The sequence below is a fragment of the Dromaius novaehollandiae genome, chromosome 8 (assembly GCF_036370855.1).
Source record: "Dromaius novaehollandiae isolate bDroNov1 chromosome 8, bDroNov1.hap1, whole genome shotgun sequence".
In the NCBI taxonomy this organism is placed as follows: domain Eukaryota; kingdom Metazoa; phylum Chordata; class Aves; order Casuariiformes; family Dromaiidae; genus Dromaius; species Dromaius novaehollandiae.
In genome coordinates, this window is record NC_088105.1 from 10,585,122 (window position 1) to 10,603,181 (window position 18,060).

Genomic DNA, 18,060 nt, shown 5'->3' on the forward strand with positions numbered 1-18,060 from the left:
GAGCCCTGGAACTGAAAGTATGTTGCCTTGTATTCATTGGACAACCTAGAAATATATGTTTCCAGGGTACTGGTTCATATCCTTTAGCATGGAAACCTTGATGTTAATTTTCTTGCCTTTTGGTTGCAGGCTGTACCATCTGCTATGATTCACTTTTTCTTTTCCTTCAAGATCCTGCATTATCAAGGACTGAGAGAGCTGTGTCTGTGCACTCCAAGAAGGTGGTTGCAACAGATATTCATGCAGAAGAACTTTCTCAAACATCATCCTTGGTTTTGAAGTCAACAAGGAGGTCCAGAGCAGAATCTGGTGATTCCTTAGATAATGTGTCCTCATCGCCTCTTCTCAAAGACATAAAAGACGTTAGCAAGCTATCCCATGGGTCCGTGAGCAATATGGTAAATACATCCAGTGATGAGACTATCCTCAGTCATAAATCTGAGATACAGGAAGACATACAATACATAAAATCAGAAGAATATGAGCTTGAAGATTCTCATGGTAAGCCTTTGGAGAATTCTGATGTCCTGTTGATGTTAGATAAAGAGCAGGAGAGCTCACTAGACATCCTTCCAAAGAAAGTCCTCTGTTCTGAAAATGAACAGTTTCAGAAGGAAACTTTTGGCTTGACTGTGGAAAGTCTTCATGGTACAGAAGAAATCTTAGACCAGAGACTGACAGACAAAGATACCGTAACTGGACAAAGTGTAGAAGAATCTTCTCACAAACTGAGCAGATCTGCTGAGGAAAAAGATTGTCTGCTTTCAGAACAAGTCTTTACTCAAAAAGAGCAATCGTACCTTGAAGACTTTGAGGGATCTTTCTCCAGAAAAGAAGCATCAATTGAAGAAACACTTCTTGTGGAAAATTACAAAGATGACTTTGAAGTGTCTCTTCTCTCCCCAAAAGGGGACACTCGGTCCCTGAGAGAGCAGTCACGGCACACACAAACCAACAGAAGCAGGTCCACCAGCCTTGGCAGCGATGGTGAAATCAGTGAATACTTCAGTGACAGATCTCTCTCCCTCTCTGGCAGCATGCATTCAGAGAGATTATTAGAACTGAAGTCACCAACAGAATTTATAAAAAATAATGAACGCAGAGATGTGGAGACAGAACAGGCTGCTATTGAATCACCACTATGGGCCTCTGCTTTGATCTTAGAAGAAACAGACAGTTTGCTAAATTTCAGTATTGGTGATAGGGTACTTGTGAGTAAAGTCCAACCTGGAACGTTGCGATTCAAAGGTCTGACCAAGTTTGCCAAAGGGTTTTGGGCTGGTGTGGAGTTGGACAAACCAGAAGGAAACAATAATGGAACTTATGATGGTATAAAATATTTTGATTGCAAAGAAAAGCATGGTATTTTTGCTCCTCCTCAAAAAATCTCCCATATTACAGAAAGCATTGATAGCCATTTAGACACAAATAAGGATGAAGACTCATTTTTTGATGATAGGCTGGGCAAGCAACACAAAGCTGAGCAGAACAACAAAGGAAGTTCCAAACCTGGCAAAGAGGAAGAAAGCCAGAGGAGAGATGCAACAGAGAACTATTCCCAAGATAAAGGTCCTGCGGACACAACTGTTTTAGAAGCCTCAGCTGGGGAAAGGGTAGATGAGGACTCTGATTCTGAAGCAAGCCACATAAAGGAGGTCTCTGTAGCTACTGAATCGCTTGCCAGAGAACAATCTGTGGTGGATTATCTGAAGCATGCTGCAAAAGAAGAGGCCAATCTTGCTCCTCCCGTTTCTGGTGTCATGGAGAAGATTTCCGCTGCTCATTTGGAAGACATCTCAGATTTTCTTTCTGAAAAACTGGAGAGGCAGAAGACATTGGGGGAAGAATGTGCTGAAAAGTTAGATGATCTCTCTCCTGGAATTCTGGAGAAGCCTTCAACTCCACTTCTGGATTTGCTGACAAAAGAGAAGAACCAGTTAGAAGCCCAGCTTAGACTACCACTTAGAGAGGAAGAGAAGTCAAAAGACCAACTAGAAAAGGTCAGTTTGCTGACAGACAGTCTCCTCAGAGATTTTGTGAAAGACACAGTCAATCAGCTACAGCAAATAAAGAAGGTCAGGAATGAGAAAATCCAGCTTAGCAACCAAGAGCTCTGTGATGTGAAAGAAGAACCCAGTACCCCAGCCCAGCATGTGAAAGAGCTGATTCCTGATGGCCTGAATAACTTTTTTCGAAGTTCTGATTTGGAAGATGAAAGAGAAGAACTTTCCTCCCCAGACATGTGTCCCAGACCAGTGAGTAGCAGATATCTTGTACTGATTTTTAAGAGTTGATCATTCATTTGTTTAATGATGATTGAATCTGAAGAATGCAGTGTGGCACCATTTTTTTCTTTCCTCTCAAATTGTATTCGGTGACGTGGAGAGTGTGTGAATGTATGCATCTACATGTGTGTTCTTGCATGTATCTCATTTCACGGTTTGTTTTGGTAGCTCTTGAGTTGTATGAGAGACATTTTAGCACATGAGAAAGTGAAAATTATTTCATTTAGGTTGCATTCTGCTTACATGTTCAATTTGTATTTCATCCTTACAGCCATTTTTTTATTCTAAAAATGTGCAAGTATGGTAGAGTGTAAACGTATCTCTGCCTACTCTCCGTACAAAGTAATCATCCTCTAACATAATTAGTCGCAATAGAGATCATTAAGTTGTCAGACTGCTCTATCCAATGAACTAATATATCATGAACAGTGGAAGTTCAAGCTTCCTCAGAGCAGCCATTAATGATACGGATACAGGACTTGGCCTCTCTGCTGAGGATCCGAGTAAACCTGGCTGCTCTGCCATTGATCTCAATATATTATTATCACGGAAAATATCAGCTTGTTTCACCAATATGAGCACTGGCTCAGTCACTGAAACAGCCCTCACTTGCTAAAAGCTTTTAGGCTGTTGATTTAGATTTGACTGAGACTGTTGGTAAGTGAAGTAAAAAGTTGTACGTCACATTATCAATTTTTAAACCACCCAGCCTTTCATAAACAGTTAAACATTAGGACAGACTGAGCAGGAACACACAGTCTTTTTTAAGCTCTAGAGGGACCCTCTGAAAGCATTCATCAGGAGTAGCAGAAAACCCAGGTGTTTGAGTTAAAGCATTTCTGATTTTACCGTGCGTTATTTATTATCTTTGAGAGAATTACTGAAGAGCGTTTATATATATATTGACAATTATATCAGTAGTGCTTTTGAAAATCTAATTATGTTGAATGTCTGATAGACAACAGTGTGGCACCACTTGTATGTTTACTCTGTGACTCTTAATCCACAGGAGAGCCCAGTGTTTGGTGCCAGCGGTCAGGAAGAGCTTGCCAAGAGACTGGCAGAGCTGGAGCTCAATCGGGAGTTTCTGACTGTGCTGGGAGATGATCAAGACTGGTTTGATGAGGACTATGGCTTGAGTTCCCGTAAAGTCCAGCAGAAGCAAGCTGAAGAACCGGCAGTGCTGCCCAAGGCAGAACCACAGAAAGTACCAACAAAGCCGTGTGAGGAGCCTTTGGTGGTCCCTCATACTGCAGTGGAGGTAGAAGGTATGGTACATGCAGCAGCTGAGGAGCTCTGGAAGCTGAAAGAGCTGGGTCATGATCTTCAAAGTTTCAGCCTTCCTGTGGATCTTAGTAATACCAACAAAGAGCAGGACATGGAGATGGTAAACAAGCAGGTTTATAAAAAGGTACTATCTTAAGGCTTTTTGTACTTGCCCTTTGAATGTTTACCGTGAGCAACAGAAGTCTTTAATTTTAACTTCTTTCTTTGTTAAGGCGGTATTTGACTTAACAAGAGAGATCTTTGGGGAAATCTTTGCTGAGGATCCTAATCTAAATCAGCCTGTCTGGATGAAACCATGTAGGATCGCGTCTGCTTACTTTCGCCGAGTAAAGGATCCAAATGATCTGGATGAAATCAAGGTAGGAAGAAACCTTTCTTATGTAGGGGAAGTGAGATGAAAAATCTTGCACTGCCGCCTGCCTGAGGGTTAAAAGATCGTAACAGATGTATCCAGTAAGATATGAGTGGAGAAGAGAAATGAGATGACAAACTGGAATCTGTAGGAAGGGAGTTTCTAAAAATGGCCCTTTTTACTCAACAGATTTGCCTTCCTCTCTTTTTGGCAGACACTGGTTGCTTTTAAACCATAGTCCTCTATGCAGAACTAGCAGGACGACCTTGGTTGTCTATACAAAATTGCTATGCTGACAGACTGCTGCTTTAGCAGATTTCAGTGGAGCTCTGTATGGGTATATTGGCATGGATCCAACTGCAGGATTGGGCCAAATGGGATGAGCTGAATTTTATGCTCAGGCACACCTGTGCCAACCTTGCTGAGGATGGTGGGAGTCGCTGAGATGGACCCACAGTTTGGCTGGTGAGAGCCCCGCTGTATTTGGCAAGCCAAATTAGGTCTTCTGTTACTGGTGGTAGTGTTCAAGAAAAAGACAAAACTTGGTTTTTGCTTTTAAGATTAAGCTTGCAGGGCTGGACATTAGGGGAAAAACTGTTTCTCTTAGTGCTCAGCAAAGCACTTCCATACAGCTCCTCAGGACATAAACGAAAACTCCCAGCTATACTGTTTCTTCTGAAGTTTTTTTTTTGACTATATTTTCATTAAGCTGCTCAAGATACATATTAACTCTTAGAAAGTCAGAAATAGTATCTTGATCTCTCCTGCCCCTGCTTTCCCTTTGAAGACTTTTAAAAGTGGGGGTGAGGGGAGAGCAGGGGCACAGGATAGGAGGGACACCAGACTCCCACCTACTTTTCTCTAATGTCCTCTCATAAAGTGAATTGTCATAAAATCTCTTGTTTACTAAACTATTTACATGAAAGTTGTCGTTCTCAGGATTGCTACAGCAGTGGGTGTCACTTTTTCTCCAGTTCTGTGTTTTAATAATTGTTCTGCTTATGTAATGCTGCCCCAAAGACTTCCACTGTAAGTCTTTTCCATGCACCATATGTCCCTTGGCTAAACAGAAATGTTCCATAATCTGATTTTTCAAGGCAAGTACTTTGTGCATACAATTCGTTTTTTGTTCAAATATGATAACAGCTCATCTTTTCTGATATGTAGAGCTTCATTGCAGCTGAAGTGCTGAAGTTGTTCAGCCTGAGGAAGGAACCTAATCACAAAACAGACTGGCAGAAGATGATGAAATTTGGGAGGAAGAAACGGGACAGAGTCGATCATATACTGGTCAGTGGTTGAAAATAAGCAATAATGTCAAATACTGTTTGCAGATCAAATGATCAGCTATTGTCTCCATATTGAAATATGATATATGATCATATTTTCAGTGTTTGATCATATTACCTACAGAATAGAATGTGTACATGAGTTCTTAATGGGAGGTATTTAATTTTAGAGAGCACCCTGTTGACAAAAGCAGTGCCAGTGAAATAAGGTGACTCACGTGACTTCACTGTTCATACCTACTGATTTGACAGGAGGAGAAATTTGCACATTCCCAAAGGTTTGAAGCATGAATTTACAGAAGGAAGCATTGGAATACTTGATGGAAAGGAGGGAAGACTTTTTCTTTGGAATGGGAATATGCTTTTTTTTTTTTTTTTTTTTTTTTTAACCTTTAGTTAAAAATGCTTTTATTTTGAAGTAATACTGTTTAATTGGAGATAGTGATACCGAGAACGTAACAGACCAGAATGCTAACCAGGTTCAACTGAAGGGCTGCAGAAGTGTTCAGGTTAAAATAGCAAAGATTCAAAGAGATTGTATAGGATATTATTCTCCCTAACGCAATGTAACCAGTCTGCCAGATGGTACCCACAGCTAAGCATTTCCTCAAAACTAAGCAATGAACAGGGCTTCTACTCCTGTAATACTTGCATTAACTAGTGAATGCAGCTGCCACTGGGGGAGAGACGGTTCCAGTGTTAAAATTTACATAAGATAGAGTATGTCTGGTTGTGTACTACTTTTTGAAAGTTACTTGCTAGGTTGTATTACAGGATGATTAATACATTTATTGGGCATAATGATAGTGAAGGTTCTGCTTGGGAACAGGAGTTGTCATTAACATTGTGCTTCACTTAATTATACCTGAAATTGATTCCACAAGTGCTCACACATGAGTAACTTCAAGCCATGGCTTGTGTGGTCTTCTAATTGCCCATCAGTGGAAGGTTTCTGACACAGGCTTTTTCCGAGGGGGTTGATTTGAATTGTATGTAAATAAAATGTTAACAGACAGGACCTGCATATCCTAGGGTGCTTGATTTTGGGATGTGGAGGCTGTTAAAACATGCACAAAAAATAGTTTTATGTTTAGATCCCTGAGAGAACTAACAGTACAGACATTATGTTTGTGTACCAATTTAAGACACCTACTCCTAATTTCTGTGAACTGTAACCAGAAAGAAAGTTTCCCAACTGGAAAAATTTGTTCCAGCTGAAAGCATCCAAAGTGCTTTAGGTGAAATGAGTTTGAAAATTTGCACAGTGGGACACAGTAGGTTGAGGCAATCAAGTCCGCAATTTGCATATAGACCCAGACATCAGAGATTATTGCAGCTCTGACTAGTTTGCTCTAATAAATAGTTTAATGTGTTTAATCTTATTTTGTTCTCACAAGAGTATGGTAATAAAATTTAGCCAAAGGCTGGAAATAACTGTGAAATCTGCTGCATGCCTTGCTTTATTTAGGAATAGGGCAGTCCCAGTGGCACTGCTACCAAATTTATGTTGTAATGTAAACTGCAGGTCAGAGAAACTTCTAACTGAAAACCTAGGGAGATAATGTTCAATTTCTTTTACATTGTTTTATTAAAATCTCTTTAAAACACTAGGTAGCTGGCTAGCTTTCTCTTTTTCCAAATCAGCCGCCTCTTACACCGTCGTTAGCATTAGTTGTTTAGATGTTTGCTTTCTTCTTCCCGTGTCCCTTAGTGTTGTAACCTTTATCTTATGTATTCTGTCTCTGCTTTGTGGGAAAATCTCAAATGTGCACATCAGTTGAGGTGCTGCGTTTGGGTACCTCATTGCTGTGTGCACCTTTCAAAACCTCTCTTTAAACTACAAGGGGACCCCTCACATCTTCTCCTTTAAGTGCCAGTACTAAAACAGATTGTTTTCTCTACTTTTTTTTTTCACTTGGGTCTTCAGTCAAAAGGTCTTGCACTGCCTTACTTGCATGGGACTGGACCAAATTGTGCCATGACTGCTCCCTCCCTTCCCCATTACTATTATTTGGAGGAAGCAAAGCTCATGGGATACTGCCAGACCTATGCCTTTAGTTTTCACGCTTGAGATGCCTGCTGATAGACTGCCGAAAAGTACCTCATCTTCTGGCCTGTTGATTTAAGGGCTAAAATGTTTCTCTCTGTGCAGTCTGAACTGCAAGACAGTATATTCACCGAATATAGGCAAACTGCCTCGCTCGCTTGTGTTTTGTGGTAATACGGCAAATGGATCAAATGTTGCCCAGTCAAAGCAGTTGCAACTGCCTCAGCTCAGATGTCTGCAGCTAGGGCTACAAAGCAGCATGACGGTTTCCACCCGTGTTCTGAATACGCTATTAGCAAGACTTTCCTGCAGCTACAAATTGCACATTCTCTTAGTTTTCCAAAAGTACAGTCAAAGAAGTCCTTCTTAGTGCCAAAGGAAGCTGTCCTCTCTGCCTCAGAGAAAGAAGAGGGCAGAAGAATGATAGAGGCAAGGGAAAATTAATCACTGATACCAGTACGTATTTATTTTTCCCCCTTGGTCTCTCTACTGCTGTCCAACACCCAGCCTTTCTCCCTGCCTTGATAAAGTTACCTTGTCCTCTCCCTTTTTCTTGTATTTTGTCATTCCATGTTTCTTTTTTTTCCTTCCCAAGCAGAGTAAAGGAGTTGTCTCATCAAGTTGTCACAGGTGAGACAGAATAAACAACAACTCATTCAGGATCTGGATATTGGAGTTTACTTAAGAACCACCAAGATTAGAACTTTTTTTACCCTACTTGATTATTTCACTCTCTTGCTTACGTTCACTAGGTCTCAGCTTGCCTTCCAAGCAGGGAGATTGCTGCTGGCCTGAGGAGGTCGGGCAGAAAGTTGTGTTGGTTGGTGCTGTGCAGCTGCTCGCAGTTTCCAGTCTCAGGTGTCACTGGTCAAGGTCCCTAGTCATCCCCTGGCATTTGTCTCCATCCATCTCCCTGATCTCCGGCCCCCTTTTTCTTTCCAAGACTGCTTCTGCTTTTCGGGACCCCTTCTTTTCAGCACCATCTCTTCTTTCCAGAAGCCAAGCCTGCAGTTTTCCCCATCTAAGTAGTCTATGTGCAGATCAGCCTCCTAACTCATTCTTCTGTCTCATGTCTCTTTATCAATGGGAAGATTTAGGACATGCCACTCTGGTTTAGTCCAGGGGCTATCAGAATTTACAACCAGCCTATATCAGTTGCAGCTAGCGAGTAGCAGACTTTCGCTTAAGAGTTCAGAATTTCAATTTTGGACATTCACAGCCACACACACGTGTCCATTTATCTGCTGCCTGTTAACATTCACATTTTAAGCTTTTTTTTTTTTTTTTTTTTTTTTGCCTATGACACACATTCAATTTTGATTGCTAGTATTGTTGCTTCTTGTTTGTAAAAGTGTGATGAAACCATTACACCTCATCTTTGACAGCAGCATGGGAAATGAGGGCTGTGACAAAGAGGAATGTTTGCCTTTCTTACATAAAACAAAACATTGTGTTTTGTACAGCAGTGGTTGCACAGAGATGTGTAAGCACATAGTGTGACTTTTCCAAAGCTTTTTGAGAACAAGGTTCCTGCCCCTTTCCCCAAACTCTCTTAATAAAAAGAGAAAGGAGCTGTCAGATGGAGAACACTTGTGTAACTGAGGCCTTACAAAAGGCTAAAACCCTTGGAAGCAGTGCCAGTTCCCTGGGGTTCCCATGGCAGCCTGGTCTTCGGCCTTCACGCTGCGTTAGGGTTATTGAATCATCATTCTGCAACAGTGGCTGTCACCCTTAAGATAGACATGTTTCTGTGCACTTAAGCCTTGGATTAAAGGGAGGAAGAGCATATTGGAGCTATAGCTCTTGCACTCTCTTTAGAGCTCAGCATGTAGGATTTATGGTCGGAGGTGGCTGAGCAGTGGAAGAGTTTTCGGCAGGTGCTCTTCGGCATTTTAAATATAATGAGTGATGTTTGTTGATATAGATGTTGATACAGATATAGACTGTTTTGGACTCTTCCTAGAACTTTTCAGGGGATATTATCTTAGAGCAACAGAACTGTAATGTTTATGTTTTGTCCTTTCCTTTCTACCCTCCAAGGTGCAGGAACTTCATGAGGAAGAAGCACAGTGGGTGAATTACGACGAGGATGAACTGTGTGTAAAGATGCAGTTGGCAGATGGGATCTTTGAGGCCTTAATCAGAGACACTGTTGATGTACTGAACCAGATAAATGAGAAACAGAGGAGATTGCTGCTTGTGTGACAACGCTGAAAATAAAGCTAGAAGTTGTATAACCTCTGAGTCACGGGCCTTTCTGACTCCTGACGTACTCTCCACCCTGCAAGCACTGCTGCTGGACTTCTATGCATGGGTTTTAAAGGCAGTTCAGATGTGATTAAAGGAATCTGAATTTACATCCTTTGCTGCTAGAGACCTTGCACCAGATTTATTTTTTGAAACGAGCTGGTGCCTCACTTGAGGCTGCATTGTGGAGCACTCAGACTGTTCTTGTGCCAATGCAGTATGCCGCATAACTGTCAGCAGCTGTCTGTGGCCCCTGCCTGGGGCTTCGACATTCAGCTTGTGCCCCGAAAGGGCTGGGTTAAGTTGGGATATTGGCTATTTGGCTGGAATGGCTGTCAGTCATCAGTACTCAAGTTGTCTTTTGAAATGTGAGTCATTTGGAGAAGAAACGGTTTGGTCAGGTTTTAGTCATAAATGGATACTTACCATACTGAACAGTGTTATAGTCTTAACACCTCTCCTCCTGCAGCCCTAACAATGTGCATCAGTTTCTTCTGCTCCAGAGCCCATTTAATTTTGTTCTCTCCGAAGCTGGTTTTCATCTTTCTTCCTGTGGTGTGGTACCAAATAATGGTGCCAGTTAATCCAGGAAAAGTAGGTGATGTTGCTTTCTGCATTCAAGTAAAGAATTCTTACTGTTTTTTTTCCTATGTAACTTGCTTCAGTCCAGAGGTGGAGCAAGATAAAGGCCACCTAACGTCAAGGGTAAAAGATGAGCCCGTGGACAACTTTCCTCCTACCATGTAGCACTTCCTGGAGTGCCAGCTGCTCCTAGATCATGGATACTCAGGATTCTCTCAGGCACGAGACATGCAGGAGTGGAAAATGTTTCTTCAAAAAAAAATTGGCCTTCTATCCCTCAGCTTCCTCCCTTACTGTCACCTATTAATTCGGAGAAGCCGTTACTTGAACAATTTGGGGGAAAAAGTGTATTCACCAAAGAAAGCGGTGTCCGTTGCTTGACTGTCTGCATGTTTTGTGTTTGTGGGGGTTTTTTCTTTAATTTATTTTCAGATAATTTATTGAGTGGGTTATAGGAGAGTGTCCTGTGCAGAGGTTGCCCTGTCTTATGTTTTGAGACAGCAGAACTTGAGAACACGTCTGTTCTGGTGACTTCCAGAGTCTGTATTCTTCGCTCAAAAACTCCAGCTTCTTGAGGGTGGGAAGGAAAAGCAGGACTGGGAATGGAGCCTCTTCGCAACTGATTCAGAGCTGATGGAGAGTCGAAGGGACTGAGCTGAAGAAAAGACGTGAAACTTCCCTGCTCCGTCTGTTTCCTTGTTCTCGCAGAACTCTTAGGCCATAGGCAGCCGTTCTGTGCTTCGTTTGGTGCTGGGTTCAACTGCAGTGTTCTTCTGCAGAGTGCTCTTTCTTAATCTATCCCTCCCATCCTTGTGTTTTTCTTGGATGAACACAGACAATCTGGGGTCAAATGTTGTTGCCTTAATAGTGGATGTCCTGATCGCTAACTTGGACGAGACCCAGAGGGGTATCAGATTCTCTGGACAAGCTGGAGTGTAGAGGGATACTTTAAAGCCTGCTTGGAGGCACCCCAAAGCTGCTGTAGCCCATGATAGGCATGGTGGGGAGATCTCTTCATGGTTTCTTACATCCGTTTGTTTCTTGGGCTTCCTGCTAGGCATACCTCTGCTGCTTCTCCATTATGTTTTCTCTTTTCCACCTTTTATTTTTGGAAAACTATCATTGGAATATTTGCATTTTGCACAATGACACACAGCTGGTAGTTCTTCAGGGACAGCACTGGGAAATGTTGGATTTGTCAGAGGTCCAAGCAAATTCTCAGATGTAGTATTGCCAGCACCTCAGTTGTGAGTTAATGGTGAGCCATATTCATGGGAGCTTGATGAATGAAAGAACAAGGAGGAGGTAACGGTGTATAGGAACACCTCCAATGGGGTATGTGCATGTCTGTCCCACAGTAGTGGCCTTTCTGGCTGGCTGGAAGTCAAGTGGTCTTGGTGGAGCATTGTTCAGCTTTTTTCCTTGAGTGATTCGCTTGTCCTTGTGAAGCGTCATGATGCTGAACTGTGAAATTATCAAATTCTTATGACAGAAGCAAACTAAAGCTGCTGCATTTAACCAGCATGGTGTCACTAACTGGGTTACTGCCTCAGATTCCCTTTCCTGGGCGTATCTTTTTCAACAGAGATGATTGTTATTTTTATAGGTAGCAATTATGGAAAAGAGGGCAGAAACCTGCAGTGTAGGTTTGTGGCTTGAGTATCACAGAAATGAAAAGTTAGTTTCCGTTCCCTAGATAACGTGGCCAGTGCTGAGACAGAAAGATGCCCTGCATCACTGAAGTTTTTCAGCTGCTCTGCGGGGTTGGCGTAGTTGTTTTTGGTATGCGCGCCAACAGGGAGAAGGTTGTACGGTTGGCCTGCCGAGGTTACAGGGACCATTGGAGATTATATGCCTGTTGTCTTGCTGATTTGGATCAGCAGTAGTTTAGTACCTTCAACAGAAACAGTAGCTATCTTTACAGCTCTTTGGGCAGAAGGAAATTGTGTATAAGGAATGGTTTTATTCCTTTGCAAACATCACCATTTATTTTTGGTAGCAATTCCTGATAGGAGCAACCCTAAAAAGACTTGAACGTATAGGGGTTACCTTCTCAATACCTCAAGTGTGTTGAGTTACTTTGGATGCTAGGACTGATGATGATTGAGACGGAGCAATGGTCTGTCTAGGCCGCAGTTGATGACAAAGAGATACGGGGAAGTCCGGAGTGTTATAAACAGAGGCTGAATTCTGTACTTCTCCCCTCTCCCCAACCTTGCCATTGTAAGAGCAAAATCATATCGTTGGGTCCTGGTTATCTTAGTTATCAAGGCCGAGAAATTGTTTTGAAACCTGTAAGCTGGTTGACGTGGCAGCTGCCGTCACTGCGGAGGTGGGATTCCCTTTTCAGGAAGATCTCAGTGCCGGGTGGGCAAGCCCAGGATTGCGCCGGCGAAGAGCATGAGTGCCTCTCTCGCGGCAGGATACTTCCCGAGCTAAGCTGTGGAGTAGTAGTATTTTACCTTTCAGAAAAGGCTTGTTGCTCATAAGGTGTAATGATGGATTGAAGAATCTTACCTTGTTCACTTTCTTTTCTTGAAAAAGTGGCCTTAGCTTTTTGCAATACTTGAATAAGTGCGTACCTGCAGATCATCTTCAGTAGCACAGTGATAGAGACCTTTTAAGTAACTATTCTGCAAGGAACTGAGTTCAGTTCTGACTTTCATATCCCTTTGCTACCTTAAGAATATTAGGAAAATAAAATACTTTTGAGCAGAGAAACAGTTGAATCTTATAAGGTATTTAGTGCATCTGAAGTGTTTACAAATCGACTAAAATGGAGAAAAGCAAACTATTGAACTTATTTGTAATTTAAACATTAAATGCAAAAATATATACAGATGAAAGAGGAATACTGTAATTAACCTGCATTTAATAGTTTTTTTCCTTGACTTTGCAGAGCCTTTTGATACACATTTGCAAAGCCGCCTTTTGGGAGGCTCTGTCTCCCTGTGTACTGTATTGGGGAGATATTAAAAAGAAACCTGTTTACTGTGTATGTGTAAATAACCTGGTAACTTGGTTTTTGGGCCAGTTTCAGCTAATGTTCACATGCCGAGCAGCTTTGCACAGTAGACAGACCCAAGGATGTGGAAGGGTTTTTGTAATTAAGAACTGTAAAATAACCAGGGTGGTCCCTGTGTACACCAGTGTAAATATCTTTGGTAACTGAAATGTACTTTAAGAGAATAAAATCTGTAAATAAACTGATTTATAAATTAATCTTGTTTCCTGTTCTTTATAAAATGGAGTTTTATAATTACCCAAATGGTTGCTAATTCTGAAGGTGTCCTGGAGATTTGTCCCTTGTACGTTCCCCTTTCTGTCTGATGCTGTACTTGGGATGCCAGCCACAGTCCATGAAATCCCATTAGAGTTGCCTTGATTATAATGATACATTATTAGAATTTCCTCATTGTTAAAGCTGACTATTGATAAAAGCAAAACCAGAAAATAGCACTGCTTAATCATTGCAGAAATGCACTACATGATCTTGCCAGGGGAAAACAAATTATTCTTGGCATATGTTTATTTAAAACAGTTTTTTAAAAAAATGTGGTTTAAAACATTTTTAAAAGATACAGCCTTTATGTTAAACAATTGGCTCGGAATTAAATTCGTCAGAGCCTAAGCCTTGTGTCAGGTCCCTCAATTAGGTTCCTAAATGTTTGCAGTTCTGTAAAGCTGCTGTTATTAGCTCTGATCATCTGTTCACTTAGGGGCAAACATTGTTCTCTGCAGACTTTTATTTATCGGTGGAACTTTCCTAAAGCTTTGCGGTTTCCTTTCTCCTCTGACTGCTGTTTGGAGAGTGTCCAGACCTGCAAGAAATCCATTTTAATGCATGGAAGGTACCGAAGCTCTGTAAGGGGACGGCTGAACAGTCGTGCTGCCAAACTACGGACGTGTGGGCACGTGGCAACTGAGCGGCAGCAGCAGTCTTTGAAGGTAAGAACAGCAGAATGGGGACAGCATGAAACGTGTAAGGCCACGTGTGCTTATCAAGCCTTTTCAGTGCCAAGAGCTGCTGTTGCTCCTTTACCTCTGCCATGTTTTGATGCCATTTATTAATGTATAGCCTCTCATAAAGTTTTGCTTTCCATTTAGTGAGAAAAGGATATAGAAAACATTTTCTGCAGGCAAATTACTGCAGTTTCTCTAAGGCTAGCAAGTTTGCACAGTAAACTTGCGCAGTTCACAGTATAGACTAACAGTTGCTTGGGTGTATGCATGTGTGCCATAAGCAGTCTGCAGAAGACAGCGTTGGTCTGTGTGACTGTCCAGTCCCCACGGGCTGTGTATGGGTGTTTGTGCATTATACGGAGTCACACACACGAACAAAACCAAAGGTGTTACGCTGTGTGCTGAGCAGTTACTTGCTCTTCGTTTTCCTTTAATGCGGGCCCCTCGTCTTGGAGGAAGACTCAATACGCTCAAGCGCACATGTGGAAGTTGTCTTGCTGCAGTCCCGCGGTGCTGGGGGCAGCAGGAATAGTCCCCAGCGCAGGGAGCAGGCGCTGCCGCCCTCTGCCGTGTTGCAAGCCGGCCCCGGAAGCACGTGGCGGCCCTCGGCTCTGGGGCTTTGAGCAAGCCGGAGCACAGCGGCAGAGCGCTTGCTGTCGAAGGGCCAAAACAAAGTGGCCCTGGCACCCGTGTGCTTTCATTAATAAAAAGCAAAAGAGCATCCGTGGCACTGCTTTCCTTGCCCTGCAGCTATTTTGCTCTCCAAGTCCTGTGTTTTAAGGCGGTGATCCACTTGCAGCTGTCAGCCTCCACCCCTGGAAGTGACTCGGGATGCATCTCACGTTGAAAAAATTGATCTGTGCTTCCTTGGCTAAAGAATTGGCTTCGCTTTAAAAAAAAAAAAAAAAAAAAAAAAAAAAGAAAGGCTTGAGTGGTGGGAACATTGCCACAGCTCCGTGGCAAGTGACACAGCAAACTGCTGCATTGTTCCTGCCGTCCTTACCCAAGATGCCCAGTAATAGGCTTGATGAAGGCTCTAATTTCCTCATTTGCAAATCTACGTTGCTTCACTTTTGGCACTGACTGTTGTGGTGTTTATGCAACTCTTCCCAGAACAACTGACAGAACGCAACTGCATTGCAAGGGCTTCGAAGGCCGTTTCACCCATGGACTTGCTACCCAGTGAAACTCCCATGTTGGGCAATGGCAGGCTGGGACCTTCCCGAAGGCAGCAGTTAAATGTGCTGTTTGGAGTGGGACTCTCTTGCCGTCTCTGTTCCCGGGATGCCGTCCATCTCCCTCTGGAAGGTGGTGCCAGCTGTGGGCGTTGCACAGCCTGAGTGCCTGCTAGCTTGGTGGGGTGCTGCATTGCACAGCACTTGAAAAGCTGACTCTGCTCCAAACTTCTGGGTGTCCTGTGTAGCACAAGGGCTTCTGCAGCGCCCGGGCCCTCATTAACAAGGGCCATGGAAGAAAAGGAGCCGGTGGGAAGCTGATGAACGCTGGCGGCTCTCTTCAGAGCACAGGAAGGAGAGGAAAGAAGGCTGCTTGGCCTGCTGTGCTGGCGCCCAGCCCAGCGCAGGGGCTGGTGGCAGGCAGAAACGCAGATGAACTATAATGATTTTGAAAGCATGCAGCTCTCTCGGGGATGTGGATCCCAGCATCATGGGCGGTGGGGGAGGGAAAGAGACCCTGCAAAGTCTTAAATCTATAGCAAGCAGAATGTATAGCCCCAGACCTGCACCTTCCTGCCTCCTCCCAGGTAAGGCCCCACAGAAATTTGGAGGGACAGTAGCAATTGGCAGGAGAGCAAGGGCCGGGCGGGAGCGGGGCGTATGGGCGGCATTTTGCCTGGCAAGTGCACTTTGTGAGGCTGACCAGAAACAGGTCTGGTTGCTTCCTGCTCCGAATGTTTCTCTCAGCCTGGTTTTCTAGTCCTGTAGTCCAACTGTGCTAAACCTCTGCTGTGTCCCTCGGGCTGTGCCCCCTCCTCATGTGGCTTCCACCAGCAGGCTGACCTGTCCGTCACCACCCGGGGAAATCCAGGCTGGCTGAAAACAGGATTTTGTCTTGAATTTGCTGGAAGTGGAAATAACCAGCGGTTCTGGGGGATTAATATAGCAGTGTCCCAGACACAGTCCAAGCCTTTTCTTGCACCTTCACCTGCGTGTGCTGAAAGCATCCTCTGCCAAGCTGCAGTGTTGGGTAGTATGTGGTGGCACAAGGGCACTGGAGAAATGGCCAGGGCTGCAGGGATGGGGGGACAGCAGCAGACACTTGAGCTGAAAGCCTTTCTAAGTGGATTTTGTTTTATTTTATTCCAGACAAATAAGGGAGACTGCAGGAGGAGCTCAGTGAGGAGCCTGCATTCAGTGGCCCTATCCCGCTGCACCTCGACTGGCTGTGTCACTTGATGGAGATGATGGAGACAGTGTGGCTCGGTGAACCTGAGACTTGGGCACCAGTCCTTCACAGGTGGGAACTTGCTTCTGTTGCAGGACTACTGCTCCGGAAAGAGAGGATTGCTCCGTTGTCACCTGTGTGGTATTCTCAGTTTCAAGTGCTGCAATTAAGCCAGTTGCCAGATGATGCTGTGGCAAATTTGGATGGTGTGGCCTCCTCCGATCTGCTCCTGGAGGCTGGGCAGGTGAATTGGAGTGGAAAACATCTACTCTGTGCATCTTGGGTAGTGATGATTTGTCAGGAGGGACTTTGAGTAGATCTTAAATTTATGGGTGAAACGTTCCCAACCCTGACGTACCAAACACGGCATCTGTCCCTGCCACTCCCCCCACCTCCTTCCAAAAAGGATGACCGAAGAGCTGATGCTGTCCTTTCAAGCAGGGATGAATCAGCAGACAGTGAATAGCAGAGCAGGGCTGGTACTGCTAGGTAGTTCTGCAGACAGCGAGTATGTGAATGCATTCATCACATCCCGAGAATGCACCCCGGATTTTCTTTTACATTTATTGTTATTATAGCGTTCTTGGGCTTGAAAGGTAGATCTCAACCAAATATAAGCAGGCCTGTCTCACACAGTCAGCAGTCATCGGCTACCGGCTGTGGCTATGTGGGGGTTTCCTGCTAGTCATGGGTGTTACCCCAGCAGAGCCTGCGCAGGCTGTGGGAAGCAGCCAGGGTCCAAAGCCACCCTGCATGTCATTCCTGCGTGTGGCATCGCAGCAAAGCCGTGGAAGGTGGCAGGGTTATCACAAAGCTATTGCTAAAGGTGTTGTCGGAGAACTGTGTCAGTGAAGGTGTGACTTGATTCCCAGTGGAAAGGGCCACCTTGACTTGGAGTGTCCCAGCTGACTTTGTCAGGCTGGGAGGTGGTTGATGACAAAATTTCCACTCACGGTCTCAGATTGTTTAGAGATGCTAATCAGGAAAATGAGGCTTTTTTATCTAGAGAAGTGCCACACACTAAGCAGTGCTATACTGAAAATTCAGACTGAGGAGGACTTTACTGATTTCATCAATCCCTCGCATAAAAGCACGAGAGAAAACTGTCAAAGTTACTGCAGCTGGTTTTTCAAGGCCATCTTAGAGGAGATGGATGCCAACTTCCCTGAACAGCCCCCAACGTGCCAGGGCCAGGTGACAGTGTTGCCGGCTCTCGTGACTGTATCATGACTCTTGCATTAGTTGTGTGTTTTTCTTGGAGCCAGTTCCTGGAATCACACAATTAGGTAGGAACGTATTCTTCAATTTCCGATGAAGAAAGTCCATTTGCAGTGCTGAGAAGAGATGAGAAGTAGGATTGTCCTGTTCTGGGACCTTCAAAACTACAGGGAAGTGAGAAGGCACTGAGTTGTCTCAGTCTGACATTTTTGAGCTGTTGGTGTTTTGCAGCCAGATTCATGCTTTTAAAAATTGACAAAAAAGCCCTTTCCACATTTTTCGAAATCTTATTCTGTAGAGTCCTCTCGGACAGGTCAGTGGTTAAATACACAGAAATCCAACTGGTCTTTCCTCTCCTCTCTAACTCAGTGCAGAACATACCAGAGT

At 43.8% G+C, this 18,060-nt stretch overlaps 1 protein-coding gene across 4 annotated transcripts in view; it reads left to right on the forward strand.

Annotated features, from left to right (window-relative positions):
- Window positions 1-13,311, forward strand: part of CEP350 (centrosomal protein 350) — a 79,008-nt gene extending 65,697 nt beyond the window's left edge. For 3 of the 4 annotated variants that reach the window (XM_064515640.1, XM_064515641.1, XM_064515643.1), the window contains 5 exons: window positions 130-2,255; window positions 3,295-3,696; window positions 3,785-3,931; window positions 5,092-5,214; window positions 9,301-13,311. In XM_064515640.1, the coding sequence (XP_064371710.1) occupies window positions 130-2,255; window positions 3,295-3,696; window positions 3,785-3,931; window positions 5,092-5,214; window positions 9,301-9,465 (2,963 nt within the window). In that variant the 3' untranslated portion in view covers window positions 9,466-13,311. The remainder of the gene's footprint in view (window positions 1-129; window positions 2,256-3,294; window positions 3,697-3,784; window positions 3,932-5,091; window positions 5,215-9,300) is intronic. The other variant, XM_064515642.1, reaches the window with a different exon arrangement.
- Window positions 13,312-18,060: the final 4,749 nt, after the last annotated feature.